A 15,851-nucleotide genomic window follows, 5' to 3' on the forward strand; every position below is an offset into this window, starting at 1 on the left:
TGGTTGAGATGAAATTACGCACCGTTTTACAAGTCTGATAGCTTTGAAAAATATTTTGTTCATGCATTGCCTCCCATAGCTCTTTCCATATTTATTTCTCTTTTCTCCTGTTCCAGGTTAAGGATCAGGAGTTTCCATTTAACCGTGACCTGGCTCGCATCCTTGTGGCAGTGGAGGACACTAATGATAATGTCCCGTACTTTACAAGCACCGTATACGATGCTGTAGCCTATGAGACGTTTCCCGTTGGTACTTCTGTGGTGCAGGTGACAGCACTAGACAAAGACAATGGAATGAATGGTCAAATCACATACACAATTGAAGCAGGTTTGTTTTAACATCGTTTCTTCTGTCTCTTTTGTTTTTATTGTATTTGAATGAATATGCATTTGTGATTAGATTTTTATCATTATTACTCATTAATAAAGCCTGCCATCTTCTGTTTACAGGCAACACAGGGGGTCTGTTTACCATAAATAATACCACAGGCCTTATCTTCATTGCAAAGGACCTGGATCTCACCTCTCTGGGCTTCTACACCCTCACTGTGCGGGCAATAGACAGCGGCTTTCCTCCATTAATGGCCACCGCTTCGGTCCGCATTTCCCTGATGCTCTCTGACTTCTCCAAACCTCAATTCTCTCAAAAGGAGTATCAGGCCGAGGTAAAGAGAGAACAATGGGTTCACAGGTGAAGTGGCTGCGGGGGGACAGGGAGGGGAGATTAAACAAAGATTGGGCTCGTAAATACCTAAATGAACCACTGCACATAACTCATTAAGGGGTTTAAAATGTATCACTGATGTCCGTTTCTGCAGATAATGGAGAATAGCAAATTAGGATCATACGTGACCACTCTCAGTGCCCTCAGCCGCTCACCGCTCATTTATGACATTGTCAGGGGCAATGAGGAGCGCTGCTTCTTTATTAACCACCACACTGGAGTAATTACTACCCGCAAACTGCTCGACTTTGAGGTTTGTTACCGTTTGTTTTGTTTTTTTTTCCTTTTCATTAAGAAAATCTAGGAAAAGTTTAACATTGCATCAGAGTAAATAGTAGCATCCAAATTAAGAGTCTTTTAACAAAAGTACTCTAACAATAAAATACACTTTCAGGCAGTTGCTGTCTTGCAAAGAATACCTTTTAACTTAACCCTAGACATTTTCTTTTCCTTTTATGGATGCTCTTGTCTTTCATATTGCTATAATAGGTTTTTATATGGTAAAAACTAACACTAATGATTAGAGATGTCCAGAGTCACAAAGTTATTTAAGTGTAAAATGTTTCATTGGGGATAGACTTCAGATTGGTCAAGAATGTGTCAAGATTAGGTGGTTGAGTAGTGATGATGGTTTAATGTTGAAAAAAGGACAAAAATCCAGGCAGCACAGAGGAGCAAAAGATAGGAGATAGTCTCTCGTAGCAACTGGTAAACAGTAATCAATAGACGGCAGACAAGAGACAACTAGACAGTCTAGACAAGGACGTGACAGAGAACAAGAAACACAAGTGGGTATACATACACAGGGGGTAATCAAGGGAACTAGACACAGCTGGGATAAATCAAGGGTAGACAGGACAACACGGAAACTCAACTGACACAGAATCCTAAATAAACACACGGGAAAACTCAAGTCCTTACAAAATGACACCAGGATTGAGAGCATCTAAGCACAAATGAACAATAAACCAAAAGGAGGGGGTGACTTTTAAGGGAACTAATTAGAAATGTAGACAGAACAAAACTCAAGAATAAACTAAGAAAGTAATTACATACGAATTAACTCAAGCAATAATGGACAAAGGAGACTGAACAGAATATGGCAAGTACAGATCATGACAGGAATAATCATAAAGAAACTATAAATATACAGGAAGAACAAAGTATGAAAATAGACTGAAGGACAAATTAATATGGCACAAAATATTGAACATGAATAAGCTGCAAAAAAAAATAATCAATCACAATCAAACCAAAGGCCAAAACCCCTAACACTCAAGAAATGTGACTGTGCTGATTGAATGTTGTTGTACTGCAGCAAATAACATCCTACTTTCTGATGGTGCGTGCCTTGAGTATGGCAGGAGTGGAGGCCAGCACCAGTGTCATCATCCAAGTGGTGGATGTCAACGATAACCAACCTGAATTTCAGAAAATAAGGTAATAATGCTGGTGGAAATGGGCAAATAGTTTTGAGCCCTTGTTAGAATAACAGTATTTCCCAGAGAGATTTAAGGGCATTCTTCCTTCCAATAATTTTTTCTCTTATCGCTTGACAGATATATGGGCACAGTTAGTGAAGCTGCTCCAGTCAACAGTGTTGTCCTCGGAGAGGACGGTAACCCCTTGGTTATCCAGGCCACGGATAAGGATCGCAATCATAATTCCCTGTTAGTGTTCCAGATCATAGAAGAGACCGCTCGTATGTTTTTCAGTGTGGACTCTGGGACAGGATCAATTCGGTAGGTGCAAAAGCTGTGTAGAAGTAAGACCATTTAGCTCACTATTGATATAATTTAACAATTTCTTATAGATTGTGTTGTAAAATTTCAGAACCATTGCCAGTTTGGACTACGAAACCTATCCAGAGTTCAATTTTCGGGTTCATGTTCAAGACAGTGGTCAACCACCTAAGAGTGCTGACAGTCCCGCAGAGGTGATTATAAAGGCAAGTACTGCATATTCCATATATTCCAAAAAGTACAATTCCTTTTATTTTCTTCAGATGTTAAAGTAGATGTCATCCCCCCCACATACACCTTGTCTTAGGTGATCAACATGAATGACTCACCCCCAAAGTTCTCTCAGGACACCTACGAGACAGTCCTTCTACTGCCAACATACGTGGGAGTTGAGGTCTTCCGGGTTGAGGCTTTAGACCCTGATATGACTGGTGACAAAGAAAAATCTCTCACACCCAAGTTAGCCTATTCTCTGGTGGATAACAGTGTGGAATACTTTACCGTTCAGCGCAATACTGGAGTTGTGACTATCACTAATCCTAACCTCAGCAAAGACCGTTATCGCTTCAGTGTGAAGGTAAGTCATAAGTTATAGTTTGTCTTGGCACATATACCACCAATTTTCTCAGAGAAGAGTGAACACTTGATCAACTGGCAAACTCTTACATGAACTCATATCATATCTGCATTGAATCCCACTGTTACAGAATTGACTCAGGATTTGTAGACATGGCCAGATATAAGCATTGTTTAATCTCATGCTGTGTGAAATGCAGATACTCTGGAGAAACTGTACTTACCTCTGCATGTAAAATGTTTATAGTTACTTACACAGCAGTGGAGCTTTAGTGAATTTGTGATTTATTTGGGGGAGTGAATTACTGTGTCTGGATCATTGAACTTGCAGCCCAAGGTGTTCATGTGACCATGCAAAGTATTAAGCAGCTTTTTAAAGGGGGGGTTTCCTAAAACACAAGAATCTAATGCATTCTCAACAAATGCACATTCAAATGTTTACTTTTTTTATTGTCAGCTACTTCTGAAATGCTGTTTTGTGAAACAAAAACACTGCTGTGTGTTTGAGGTCTGGGACGGGCGTTTTTCCAGCATGGCGTCCGTCACCGTGCTTGTGAGAGAAGCTGTTGACAGTGGCCTGCTCTTCACCCGCCCCATATATTCAGCCTCCATTCCAGAGAACAAACCCGACATCACATTAGTGACTGTCGTAAATACAGTGGGTCATCACCTCAACGAGCCACTGAAATACACTCTGCTAAACCCTGGAGGACGGTTCACAATACGGCCTACATGTGGAGTGGTGCTTACCACTGGTGTTCCTTTTGACCGTGAAGAAATGGGAAGTTACGAGCTTGTGGTGGAAGTCAGCAGAGAAGATGAGATCCTGAGGGTGGCGAGGGTGACTGTGCAAGTACAGGTGGGTGTTAATTGACTGGAAACGTGTGTGTGCATGCGTGCGTGTGTGTGTGTGTGTAGGTGTGTGTGTGTGTCTAAAGATGACGTTAATGAGGGAAAGATCAGAAATTCCTTTGGTCAGTTGTGAGATTGTGAATCTATTGATGAAAAAGCATTCAGAATTCATATCTGTGCTTCTTCTTGAGCGCTTTAAAGCACAAGTGGTGATCAAAAGGCCTTTCTGGGTTTAAGTTGAACTCATCTTGACACAAGCTATCAGTGAGTGCTTTGGGGCTCTTGAGAAGAAACGCTGCTGGAAACGGAAGTGTTGTGTTTGATTTGCAACAAAAGACAGAATCAGAGCACCATCACAGAAGAAAATAATGTGTAATTATTTTATCCAACTAATTGTTTTATCTTGATTCTGTTGTATTTATATGCGTCTATGGCAAAGTTAATCACTTTAATTTGAAAGTGTATTTATTTTTTTCTTATTTTGTACATTTTCTTTTAGTATGTCAAGTTAGCCTTCCATTAAATTTGAGGTGTTTACTTTACTCTATGATTCATCCTGTGCACCCATGTACGCTGTTCCACAGCTACTCAGCGACTCAGACTACAGTTTGTTACTGGGTCTGTGTTGAAATCCTGTCAAGATGTGAAGTTCTTTAAATTTTGTTCACATGGTTTTCTTTGCCTTGTGGCTTATGTTAGATCTCCTGTACAGTTGGTGCTCTGAAAAAGTAGCTTGATCTTTGCTGTAAAATACTGCCTTGAACCTTCTTGAAACAAATGTTGAAAACAGAAGCTAAAGAACATGCTTGATTTTAGCTGTAGAGCCTTACAAAAGTATCCACACCCACAATTTGCGATGGTACAACCACAAACATTGATGTATGTTATTTGAATTTTGTACTATAAATCAACTTTAACAGTTGCACAACTTGATTTTTGTGATGCTGTTTGTTCAATCATGTTTTCTAATCTGTGCCTTTATAAGCCACTAAGCCACACCCTCTAAGCCTTTTGTAGGTATTTGCATTTGTACTGAAATTATTTGCACAAATTAGACTTCAGTCACGAGGTGAACACAGTTGTTGTATTGGATTGTATCTAGCCATATGAGAGTAGAAAAAGTTGAGTTCAATCTTTACCGCAGTTTTTGTTGGTAGAATTTAATAACCTTGTATCTACCATATATAAAATATCGTAAAATATTGGTAGATCAAATGTGACAAATAGTGAAAATCTTCAAAGGATGCAAAAACATGGACAAGTCCACCAAGACACTAACAGCTATTAGGTTCCTGAGGTTTATAGTTTGATGGTTGTTCTATTGGCACATAGTGTTACGATAGTAAGGTGATATTCAGGTTTGAGGACTTTTTTGCACAGCTCTCTCAAGGCAAGTCAGGGCTTTGACAAAGCCATTGCTTCCTCTTAGCTTATTTCTGTTCTAACCATTCTGTTTTAATTTTGCTTCTGTTCATCAGATAGTTGTCCTTCTTGTGGTCACATTTTCTGAGAGGCCATGTGTAGGCATATGGCCTCACAGTTAACTCTAGAATACTTTTGTTTAGATTGGAATCTGTGGGAAAACCAATTACCGTAATAGAAAGTGACCAGTTACTATTGCTGCCCAGATTGTTACCATGCTTATGAGCTGATACGTTGAGTTGGGTTATTGACAAGCATAATTTTGTCTCATTTCATGCCAGTATAGTTTGCTAGAAGTTGTAGTTTAGTAAGTTAACTTTCAAATCAAAGTTACAGAATAAAATTAAAATATCTATAACTGTCCCTCAGTGGATGAATTTAGATCTTACACTACCGTATTTATTTTCACAGAGAATAGCTTTTCTCCTGACAGTCCTTTTAAACAAGTCATGCGTGTCTTTTTTTCTAATTGTGCTGTCATGAACACTTTCTGACATTTTGAGTCCTGCTTAGTATGTCTTTTTGGGGGGATTTTTCTTTTTAATTTTTGGCGTTGCACAGTTAATCCTTGAGGTAAATTTGCAGAAATGTTCACTTCTGTCTTTTGTGTATTTCATTTTTGAATAATATTTCTCATTATGACATAGATTTGTTGTTGTTGTTTGTTTGCAAATTATTAAGGACATTGCAACCCTTCCCAGATTGTTGGGCGGCAGCAGTTGTTTCCTAAAGCACTTTGCTACCATCTTTTTTTGTTGGCATCCAAATAAGATAACTATTCCCTATGTGGAGGTTTAAACATTTTGCAATTATTAGGTAATGAAGTGCATTGGTTTAAGATAAAATCATCACTTCTGTACTACCTAAATCCGATGGCTAGATTTAGGTAGGAAATATCCTACTTAAACCTTATGAAATAAGGGTTAAATAGGCTAAAAGATTAAGGGTAAGAGGATGCCCTTATTTCTTAAGACTATTATGTTCCATGAAAGTACATGTTTCTTTATGATTTCATTTGTTTTTGATATAGGTGGAAGATCTAAATGACAACGCTCCAGAGTTTGTGAACCTCCCCTACTATGCTGCAGTGCAGGTGGAAGCAGAGCCAGGATCAGCCATCTTCATGGTGTCTGCTGTTGATCGAGACTTTGATCTGAACGGAGAAGTGACTTACAGCCTGAAGACGCAGCACAGGGACTTTGAGGTTGCTGAAAATTACAGTGGCTTCCGTTTTAAATTTGGTGCAATTTTCATGACAAGATCTTGAAAATTAACATGGTTATATTTTTACTTTATCCAGATGAATCCGGTGACCGGAGAGCTGGTCTTAAAACGAGCGTTTGAAGCTGACCTATCAAATGCAGAGTACAGGTTGATTATCATTGCGACTGACGGTGGATTCCCTCGACTGTCCAGCGAAGTGGAGCTGCCTGTTACAGTCGTCAACAAAGCCATGCCAGTGTTTGACAAGCCGTTCTATGGTGTAACAGTCAGAGAAGATGTAGAAGTTTCCACCTCTGTTCTGGGCATCAATGCAAGCAGCCCAGAGGGCCAGGACATCATCTTCACCATCTCAGACGGAGACCCTTCCTTTCAGTTTGACATCGGCTTTGATACAGGAATCATCAGTGTGAGATATCCATTAGACTACGAGACCACGCAATACTATCGCCTAACAGTGAAAGCTACCGATACCTTGACAGGGGCAAAGTCTGAGGTGGATGTAGACATTGTTGTACTAGATGTGAACGACAACCCCCCACTTTTTCAGAACACGTCGTACTCTGCTATGCTATCTGAGAACTCCATGATTGGAACATCTGTTCTACAGGTGGGTGGCTATACTTGTAAGTATTTGTTATACATAGAAGTATAACAAATGGATCGATGATGTGGAGCAAAAGTATCAATATTGTTTTATATGTCAGTTTAAAAATTTTTGTGGACGAGTTCAACTGACAGCGTAAACATTAATTCACGTAAAAAGTAACATGTATTCTTATTCTTATTGCTGCCTGCAGGCAAAGTTGCGTCTCCATCTCTGCCAGACTTTTGTTGTTTCTTTGTTTGTTCTTAGACTAAAATGACTAATTAAACTTGGAGATTGGACTGTTTGAGTACTGCATGTGGATCATGTTGAAGCATTATTACGTCAACCTGGTGATTCGATTCTTCAGGAATGCATGTCTTGGAGTAAGCCCCCCGCTCCCCCCTGCTCCTCCCTGTTAGCACTTTGTTTGCGATGATAAAAGAAAAAGTACATGTAAGGAAGATTGTGTTAAGAAGACCAGAAGTAACACCATATTATTTATGTGCAGCAACTATAAAACAAGATTTTACTATTTTAAAACTAAAACAAAATAATGACAGAGTTCAGTTTTAGTGTCTAACACAGTAATCTTCAAACAGCAATGTCTTGGTGAGACCTTACCCTCCCTATTACCTACTGAAAAAAAACAACAAAAAAAAACATTTCTTTGACTCTCCCACACGGATAAGTGTTGCTGTGAGCAAGACCTGTTGTCACTTTTGATGCATTCATGGATCACCAACGATGATTTCAAACAATTTCAAGATCAAGCAGGATAATCTAACAACTCTGGTCACAAGCTTATTTCTTGGTGCAGTGGTGTATTTACATTGACATTTGAAATTGAGTAATTGACCTCAACAATAGCTGCTGTTAATTTATTTTCTTGTAGAACATCTTTGTGGCAATTAAGCCACATCATTATTACAAGCTCGAGTCATTTTCATCATTCACATTATGAATGTGGCTCTTTCATATTTGTTTAGTTGACGGCCTTGAACAAACAGTATGGAAATTGCTGGTTGTTCTGGTTCAGAAAATGACACTGTTGCTTCATTGCTCAGTTATTCTCCCAACTTCCCTTTTCAAATTTAATTTCAATGGTTACATTTTTTATATATTTTTCATTTGAAAGCAGAGAGACATTGCTTTAGTTCATTTCTTATTCTGGGAAGCAACTCCCATAAAACCAATATAGATAACCAAAAGGTATGTATGCAGGTGTAACTGTGATTTGTGCTGCCAGGCTCTGTCTTAAACTTCCACTACTACTATCTACTTTTTTTTTTTCTCTTTCTGGTATTTTTTTTATACTCTCGGTCCTGAATAATGCATAAGGCATTCCAAAATGTTCTGTTCCTTTCCCTTCAGGTCTTTGCACCAGACCAGGACTCGGAGAAAAACGCCGTAGTGACTTACCAGATCCTGTCTGACATCTACAACAGCACCGACTACTTCCAAATTGACAGCAGCAGGGGATTGATATTCACGTCACGCATGCTTGACTATGAGCTCATGCAGCGCCACAACTTCATTGTCAGGGCGACAGACAGTGGAGATCCTGCCCTGAGCACTGATGTTAGTGTCACTGTGGTTGTAACTGACACAAACGACAACCCCCCTAATTTCAGCCAAGCGGTGTACGAGGCTTTTGTCAGTGACCTGGCTCCCAGAGGGCACTTTGTGACTTGCCTTCAAGCGTCAGATGCTGACATCTGTGATGCTCAGAGGCTGAGGTGAGAGCTAATGTTTTTAGATAGCTATAGTTTTTTTAAATATTTTTTATTGTAAAATTCTAATATTTGAATGTATTAGTGATCAATATGTAAAATATAAATATGCTTGAATTCTTTTTTTCTCAATGTGCAATCAAACCATTCAGCAACATTATTGTTTTAAAATTAAATGAACATCATTCATCGTTTTTAAGTATTTTACTGAAGCAGCAGTATTTCCGGTTTCAGCTTTCTGCGACCATAACCCATAATAACGTCAGAGTCCAATTGCAAGATTATACTCTTATAATCATTTTTTTTTTTCCCGTAGGTATAGTATTCTCTCAGGGAATGAGAAAATGACTTTCATGATGGAGCCAGATACAGGGGTGCTTCGTCTGTCTAACAAGAGGAGACAAGGCATGAAACTCTTCTATCAACTCAATGTGTCTGTGTCAGATGGAGTCTTCACCAACACTGCTCAGGTGAACCCGCTTCTCAGCAGCTTACAGTCTGGTCCTGTCAGTTTATTTGCCCTCTTTCAAAACCTCTCCAAGCAATGATAGCGCGAGCCGAGTGACCTTTGTTAGCGATGTCTCAGTTGGAAATTATGGCAAACATCTGCCACAGCTAACTGGGATGAGTGTGGGGTTGCTGCAGGAGGTTAATGCTGTGTCACATCGAATTTACTGTGACGTTGAGTGGCTAACTGGAAAACATCCACGCATTTGTCACTTTGCGGCAATTACAAATGGGATTTATTTTAACGCTAACATTTTAGACATGTTTAATAGTAACTTCTCATCCTATTTGTATCATGACATTTAAGCCAAATACAGGAAAAACTATTAAAAAGAGATATGCAGGTTCTCTGTGATTGAAGGGATATTCTGGGAATGTAGACAGTTTATTGCATTACTTTTTGGTTTGTTGTCTACATTCTGTTGTTCCTTCTTTCATCCTTCTTTGTATTCTTCCTTAACTTCAATACTCATGACTCCCTTCTTTTTCTACTGCTTGTACTTCTTCCTTGTCTCTTTGCCTCCTTTCATCTGTTCTTCCGTCCTGGTATCCTACCTTTTATATTTTGCTGTCCTAATTCTTTCCTTGCATCATATCTCCTCCCTCATGTTTTTCCTTTTTCTTGCATCCTTTCTTCATCTCCTCCTTGTGTTTTTTCTTCTTGCTATCCTTGTTTCTTCCTTCTGTTCCTCCCTTCTGTTTTTACTTGTTTCCTTCCTCTGCTCCACCTCCTATGTGTCTTTTCTTCTTTCCTGATTGGTTTCTTTCTTTCTTTCTTTCTTTCTTTCTTTCTTTCTTTCTTTCTTTCTTTCTTTCTTTCTTTCTTTCTTTCTTTCTTTCTTTCTTTCTTTCTTTCTTTCCTTCCCAACTTATTTTTCTTCATTCTCTTTCGTTCTACCTTACCCTTGTTTGTCTTTCCTTCACTTTTTACCAGAAATTCATAGTAAACTTTAGTATTTCATATTTTAAAGTAAACATAAAGGACTAAGAATTCTGGAATGCCAAGTATGGAAAAGTATGGAATTTTACATGAAAAGTATGTTGGGAGTCTGAATTGGTGGTTTGCTCGTTTATACGTTTATCTGATTATGTTTGACAAACCACCCAGTTGTCCTTATTGTGATGACATCCACAACATGTCAGCAGACAATGATCGAGAGGATGACTGGGTGACTGCAGTTGTGATTTGCAGGTAATTGTACGTGTCCTGGGAGCCAATCTGTACAGCCCAGTATTCAGTCAAAGGTTTTACCTGGCTGAGGTTCTTGAAAATTCGCCTCCAGGAACCAAAGTCATCCAAGTAATTAAGATTTTTTTTTCAATCTGTCTGACTTGTAATTAATTGCAATATTTAAAGGGAGCACATTTTGACTGAATTTGCAAATGGACTCCAGGTTTCAGCAATGGATGAGGACTCTGGGCTGAATGGTCAGATAACCTACTCGTTCATCAATGACCTGGGGAAAATCAAGTTCGGCATCGATGCAGACGGGGTCATTTCCACTCTTCAGAGATTAGACAGAGAAAATCCTGTGAACAAAGACATGGTGCTGACAGTAATGGCCTTGGATGGGGGAGGTATTCACGTTTGTACCTTTTATATGCTTTTTTTTTATCAGGAGTTGCTCAAATGCTATACAGTTCACAATTCTCTATTTTTGTATTTTTGCAGTTTAGGTTCTTTCGTATCCAAGCTGATCAGAGTTATGGTCAATGGAAATGCAATTATTTCAAAGCTCCAGAAAATGCCTGCATTCAATTGAATCTATGTATGATTGGTACATTTTTAGGATTGTTTGTCTCCATAATTAATTGAAAATACTGTAATACAGAAATATACTCCTACACAATATTTCTACTTTTAACATGAAAGTAGAAAATAATGAAATGCTAGTGTGTGGGTACAAAAGAGCTTTACAAATTTGCTGAGGACTAAAATGACCCGGAGTCAAATCTCTAAGTGACAAAACAAGCAAAACACTTATGCTTCATGGACTGGGAATGTGACAACTATGTGTTTTCTCTTTAACAGGTCGTGCATCATTTTGCACCGTGCGAGTGGTCCTGGCAGATGAAAATGACAACGCTCCACAGTTCAGAGCCACGGAGTACCGCATGAGCATTAAAGCTAATGTTGCTAAAGGTTCTCTTGTCACACAGATTCAGGCCACTGACCCTGATGCTGGCTCTAATGGGAGGATAACTTACTCCCTTTACAGTGAGGCTCGTCTGTCACTGGTTGATGTGCTGGAGGTCAGTTAATTTTGGTCATAGTATAATCTACTGTCCTTCATGAGAAAGACGCAAACCTCATAATTGCACGACATGTGGAAAAGCGTAGCCTGATTATTAGTGATGGGATATTGTCAGATGATACCCCCCTACTTATTTTATAGGATTAAACTCCATCTGTTTGATGTAGACTACATATTTTGTCCATTAAATCACGATAATTTTGCACTGGGGTTGATTTTCCGGGCAGTTGGTGAAAGACAATTATTTAAAATTTATAACGTGGACATCTGCTCTGAAGACAGATGTAATGTTAATCATGGATTAATTTACTGGAATTCTTTGAAAAAAAAATAAATTAATTTGGGATGCACAGTGCTATGCACAAGTGTCATACCGCTTGAACTGTTTCAAGCACAAATATTTGTATTTTATTAGGATTTTTATGTGTTTAGATCAACAAATAGTAGTAGACAATTGTGAAGAAGGAAAACAAGATATAGTTTTCAAATTTTTAACAAATGAAATCTGAAAAGCATGGCATACAGTGGAATTCAACACACCCTTCTACATTCGGACGGGGAAGTTGATTAGAAATTGGCTTTAAGATGAATGGAGCTAAATACATGGTAAAACTGGACAAAAACATATTAGAGACATAGGCTCTGATATGACAGCATGTTGTTCTGACACTGTCAGAACATCGTCACAGCATGGTGACACGTGGTATACGAATGTCAGAACATTTGTGTAGGTCCATAGATTTTAATGTATTAGAATGGAGCACCCAAACTCTATGGCTGAATCCTATTTAAAAGCCATGGTAGGCATTCATCCCAAAATTTGTGGGTTGTCAGCTCAATTCCCACTCTGCTCACTTAGGTTGTTGTGTCCTTGGGCAAGACACTGCATCCGCTTTGCCTGCTGGTGGTGGTCAGGTGGCGCCGGTGCATGTCAGTGTGCCCCAGAGCAGCTGTGGCTACACTCCAGCAGCTTTCCACCAACAGTGCGTGAATGACTGAATGTAGTGTGAAGCGCTTTGGGGTGCCCTGGACTTGATAAAGCGCTGCATAAGTGCAAGCCATTTACCATGTTGCTGTTCCCAGATGCTACTCATCCAGTCTAGCTAAGCTTGAGTAATTTTGGAAAATAGAAGGAGCAACATAATTATTCTGTAAGCTGGTCAAGGCACACACTAGAAAAGTTGCAGCTATAATTTCAGTAAAAGGTGGATATGCTTCACAACTGGCCTGTTATGTAAAATCTCATTAAATTCTTTGAGGTTGTAACATGGCAGCTTGTTAAAAACATCCAGAGGTCTGACCAAAAATTATAATGTAGTAGTGGACATATTCCCTCGGTTGTATAGCTTTTTAAAAAAAAAATAAAAATAAAAAATTTCTGTTGCCTTTAAAGTTTTAAAGTGGGTCTTGTGGTTGCACAGGTGGAGCCAGACAGTGGTTGGATGATGACTAAAAGTGCTGTTGACCACCTTCAAGGAACTGTCCTGTCCTTCTTCGTCAAAGCCACAGACTGCGGCGCTGCTCCCAAACACTCCCTGGTGTCAGCCTTTATTCAAGTCGTCCCGCCAGATTCATTCATCCCCTCGTTCAGCCAGCCTCAGTATTCCTTTACCATCACTGAGGATACTGCAGTAGGAACAGTGCTGGGCTCCGTTTACACAGGTCCTGGCCAGACGGAGTTCTTCACTGCTGTCCCTGGGGAGACAATCGACAGCAACCAGGCGGCAACCTTCCTAGTGGAGAAAGAGACGGGTCTCATCCGGCTGCTGAAGCCATTGGACTATGAGGAAGTCAGCAGCTTCAGGTTTAAGGTTGCAGCAACTGCAAGAAAAGACTTGATCGAGACCATGTCAACCGTGGACTTGGAAGTGAAGGTCTGTGATGAAACCCAGAAAGGAGCCTTTCGGTTTCGTTTACTTTTTGCAGTCCAAGGGGGAAAAATAAAGCAAACTGTCAAATTTTTATTTATTAACTCTGTCACTATCACACTTTCTTGAAAAGCCTGAGCAATTCTATTAATATGAAGCGGTTACAAGGAATTAAACTGCAGACAATGTTTTTCTCTTTGTAGTATTATATTTTGTGAATAAATTACATTATTCATGGATTAATTACAGACATTTTATCACTCTACAGATTCTAGATGTAAATGACAACAAGCCAGAGTTTGAAACCAGTACGTACGTAGCCACAGTGATGGAAGGTATGCCTTCAGGGACGAGAGTAATTCAAGTCCGTGCTCTTGATCCGGACTGGGGCTCTAATGGACAGGTATGTGAAAAACAAGTTCAACTTTATTGAAGACATCTGTATCATAAAAAAAAAAAAAGTTACACTTACTTGCGCATAGTAGTGTGTGTATCTTCTTTAAACTGCAGGTGACATACAGCCTTGGGCTACTGCTCACCTACAACCCGGACCTAACGAAGGACACTTTGTCCGTCACCGGCCCAATCACCACCGGTTCTGTTTTTGCCATTGATAGCAAAACAGGCTGGATCACCACAGTGACTCAAATGGACCACGAGGCCTGCTCGAGTTACAGCTTCGAAGTCGTGGCCTCCGATCTGGCCGAGTCACAGCCTCTCTCCTCCACCACAGTGGTGACCATCACCGTGTCGGACGTCAACGACAACCCGCCGAGGTTCGAGAGGGAGTTCTACAGAGGCGCCGTGAAGGAGAGTGATCCACTCGGTGAAGTTGTGGCTGTCCTGAAAACCAAAGACCGAGATGGTACTGACCAAAACCGCCTCGTCAGCTTTTACATCACAGGTGACGAAAATGAAGTCATAAATGTTTGTGCAGCTTAACTTCATTTTTTTTCCTCATTCACTGAAATAATGTTTGTTTCACATTGCGTGTTCTTGTATTTAATTAAAAAATATTCAATGAGAAAAATGTAAGTTCTGGAGTAAATCATTTGTATGTGATCAGATTAAGTTATGTTTGTGTTATATCATATTAAATAGTAATTAAGCTAATTAATACCATTGAACATCAAATTTCCATAATCCATGGCTACAATTCCACTCTGATATTATGGTTGATGGTTGCACTAAAAAGGAATCCCTATAATTTGACTGTGTGAATGGTTTTAATCAGTTGGTCATGGCTTTTAAAAATTTCAGTTCACTATCACGTCTGCCTTTGTTTTTTCAGTGGGTTTCAAATCTTATGTGTGTTTCCAGGGGGAAATCAGAGAGGAGTGTTTGGCCTTACTCTTGTGCAAGGGGAGTGGAAGGTTTATGTCAGTGGTCTGCTGGATCGTGAGCAACAGGACTGGTACTTGCTCAATATCACGGCCAGTGATGGCCTCTATGTCGCTCATACTGCAGTGGAGGTAACGGTGATGGATGCCAATGACAACAGTCCCATCTGCAACCAGGTTAGAGATGGGCAAATATGTAGGTGTGCAACATATTAATGTGAAAAGCAAGTAAATGTACCTGTGACCAATGCTGGTTCAGATACGTTGCATTTTCTTATCTGTAAAGGACTTTAATACTGTTTGTTTGATTGTTGCTACATAATACAGCTGTTGTGTTAAATTTGGTTGAGTGATTCTTAACACAGTGTCTAAAGTCTGTTATCCATCCATCCGTCCGTCCGTCCGTCCGTCCGTCCGTCCATTCTTGTAATCATTGTTTATGTTTGTTTTGTTTTGACAATTTTATATTTAGGTTAAATCTAATCGGGAAACACTTGGCAACAAAAGATTGAGAATTGGGGTTTGGGCATTGAGAACCTTGATAGTAATGCATTAATCATCAAAATAAAACAATCTTTTCTACTGTATAGCATGCGTTTATTTCTAAACTAGTTTGAAGTTGCAGATTCATTACTAATGAATCCTCTTTTGGCTAATTTTAATGTAGGCTTGGCTGAGTAAATCATAGTGTTAAATTATGTTAGGATTAGCATATTTCTAACTTGGAATGAAAATTAAAGAAAGTGTGTTTGTTAAAACGTGTGTTTTGTTCAACGGTGCATTAAAGTACAATCTGATGGGGAAAAAAAAAAAAAAATGTTTGGATTGTTTTCAGCAAACTTTTAACCTGATCTTCATCTTGTACTCTTATAGTATATCAGCATAAAAATGTATTAATAAAACGTGAATAATAAATGAAAATGAATGATAAACATAAGACATTAAATCACATAAATAATAGTCATCTCATTTAAACTTTTTGTACTAACTTGACAACCCTAAATCTAACAACATGCTGTTTTCCTT

The 15,851-nt window shown here is 39.2% G+C and overlaps 1 protein-coding gene across 4 annotated transcripts in view; it reads left to right on the plus strand.

The window, feature by feature from the left end:
• fat3b (FAT atypical cadherin 3b) overlaps positions 1-15,851 on the plus strand; it is an 86,557-nt gene that overhangs the window by 31,929 nt on the left and 38,777 nt on the right. For all 4 annotated transcript variants that reach the window (XM_015037542.1, XM_015037543.1, XM_015037544.1 and 1 more), the window contains 19 exons: positions 117-327; positions 450-664; positions 818-976; positions 2,042-2,163; positions 2,283-2,465; positions 2,557-2,671; positions 2,773-3,042; positions 3,550-3,900; positions 6,346-6,519; positions 6,616-7,146; positions 8,497-8,861; positions 9,172-9,325; positions 10,555-10,662; positions 10,757-10,940; positions 11,395-11,615; positions 13,039-13,491; positions 13,754-13,888; positions 13,996-14,389; positions 14,806-15,002. In XM_015037542.1, coding sequence (XP_014893028.1) covers positions 117-327; positions 450-664; positions 818-976; positions 2,042-2,163; positions 2,283-2,465; positions 2,557-2,671; positions 2,773-3,042; positions 3,550-3,900; positions 6,346-6,519; positions 6,616-7,146; positions 8,497-8,861; positions 9,172-9,325; positions 10,555-10,662; positions 10,757-10,940; positions 11,395-11,615; positions 13,039-13,491; positions 13,754-13,888; positions 13,996-14,389; positions 14,806-15,002 — 4,542 coding nt within the window. The remainder of the gene's footprint in view (positions 1-116; positions 328-449; positions 665-817; positions 977-2,041; positions 2,164-2,282; positions 2,466-2,556; positions 2,672-2,772; positions 3,043-3,549; positions 3,901-6,345; positions 6,520-6,615; positions 7,147-8,496; positions 8,862-9,171; positions 9,326-10,554; positions 10,663-10,756; positions 10,941-11,394; positions 11,616-13,038; positions 13,492-13,753; positions 13,889-13,995; positions 14,390-14,805; positions 15,003-15,851) is intronic.

This window comes from Poecilia latipinna, unplaced genomic scaffold (genome assembly GCF_001443285.1).
Source record: "Poecilia latipinna isolate Pla-1442-1.1 unplaced genomic scaffold, P_latipinna-1.0 Scaffold409, whole genome shotgun sequence".
NCBI lineage: Eukaryota > Metazoa > Chordata > Actinopteri > Cyprinodontiformes > Poeciliidae > Poecilia > Poecilia latipinna.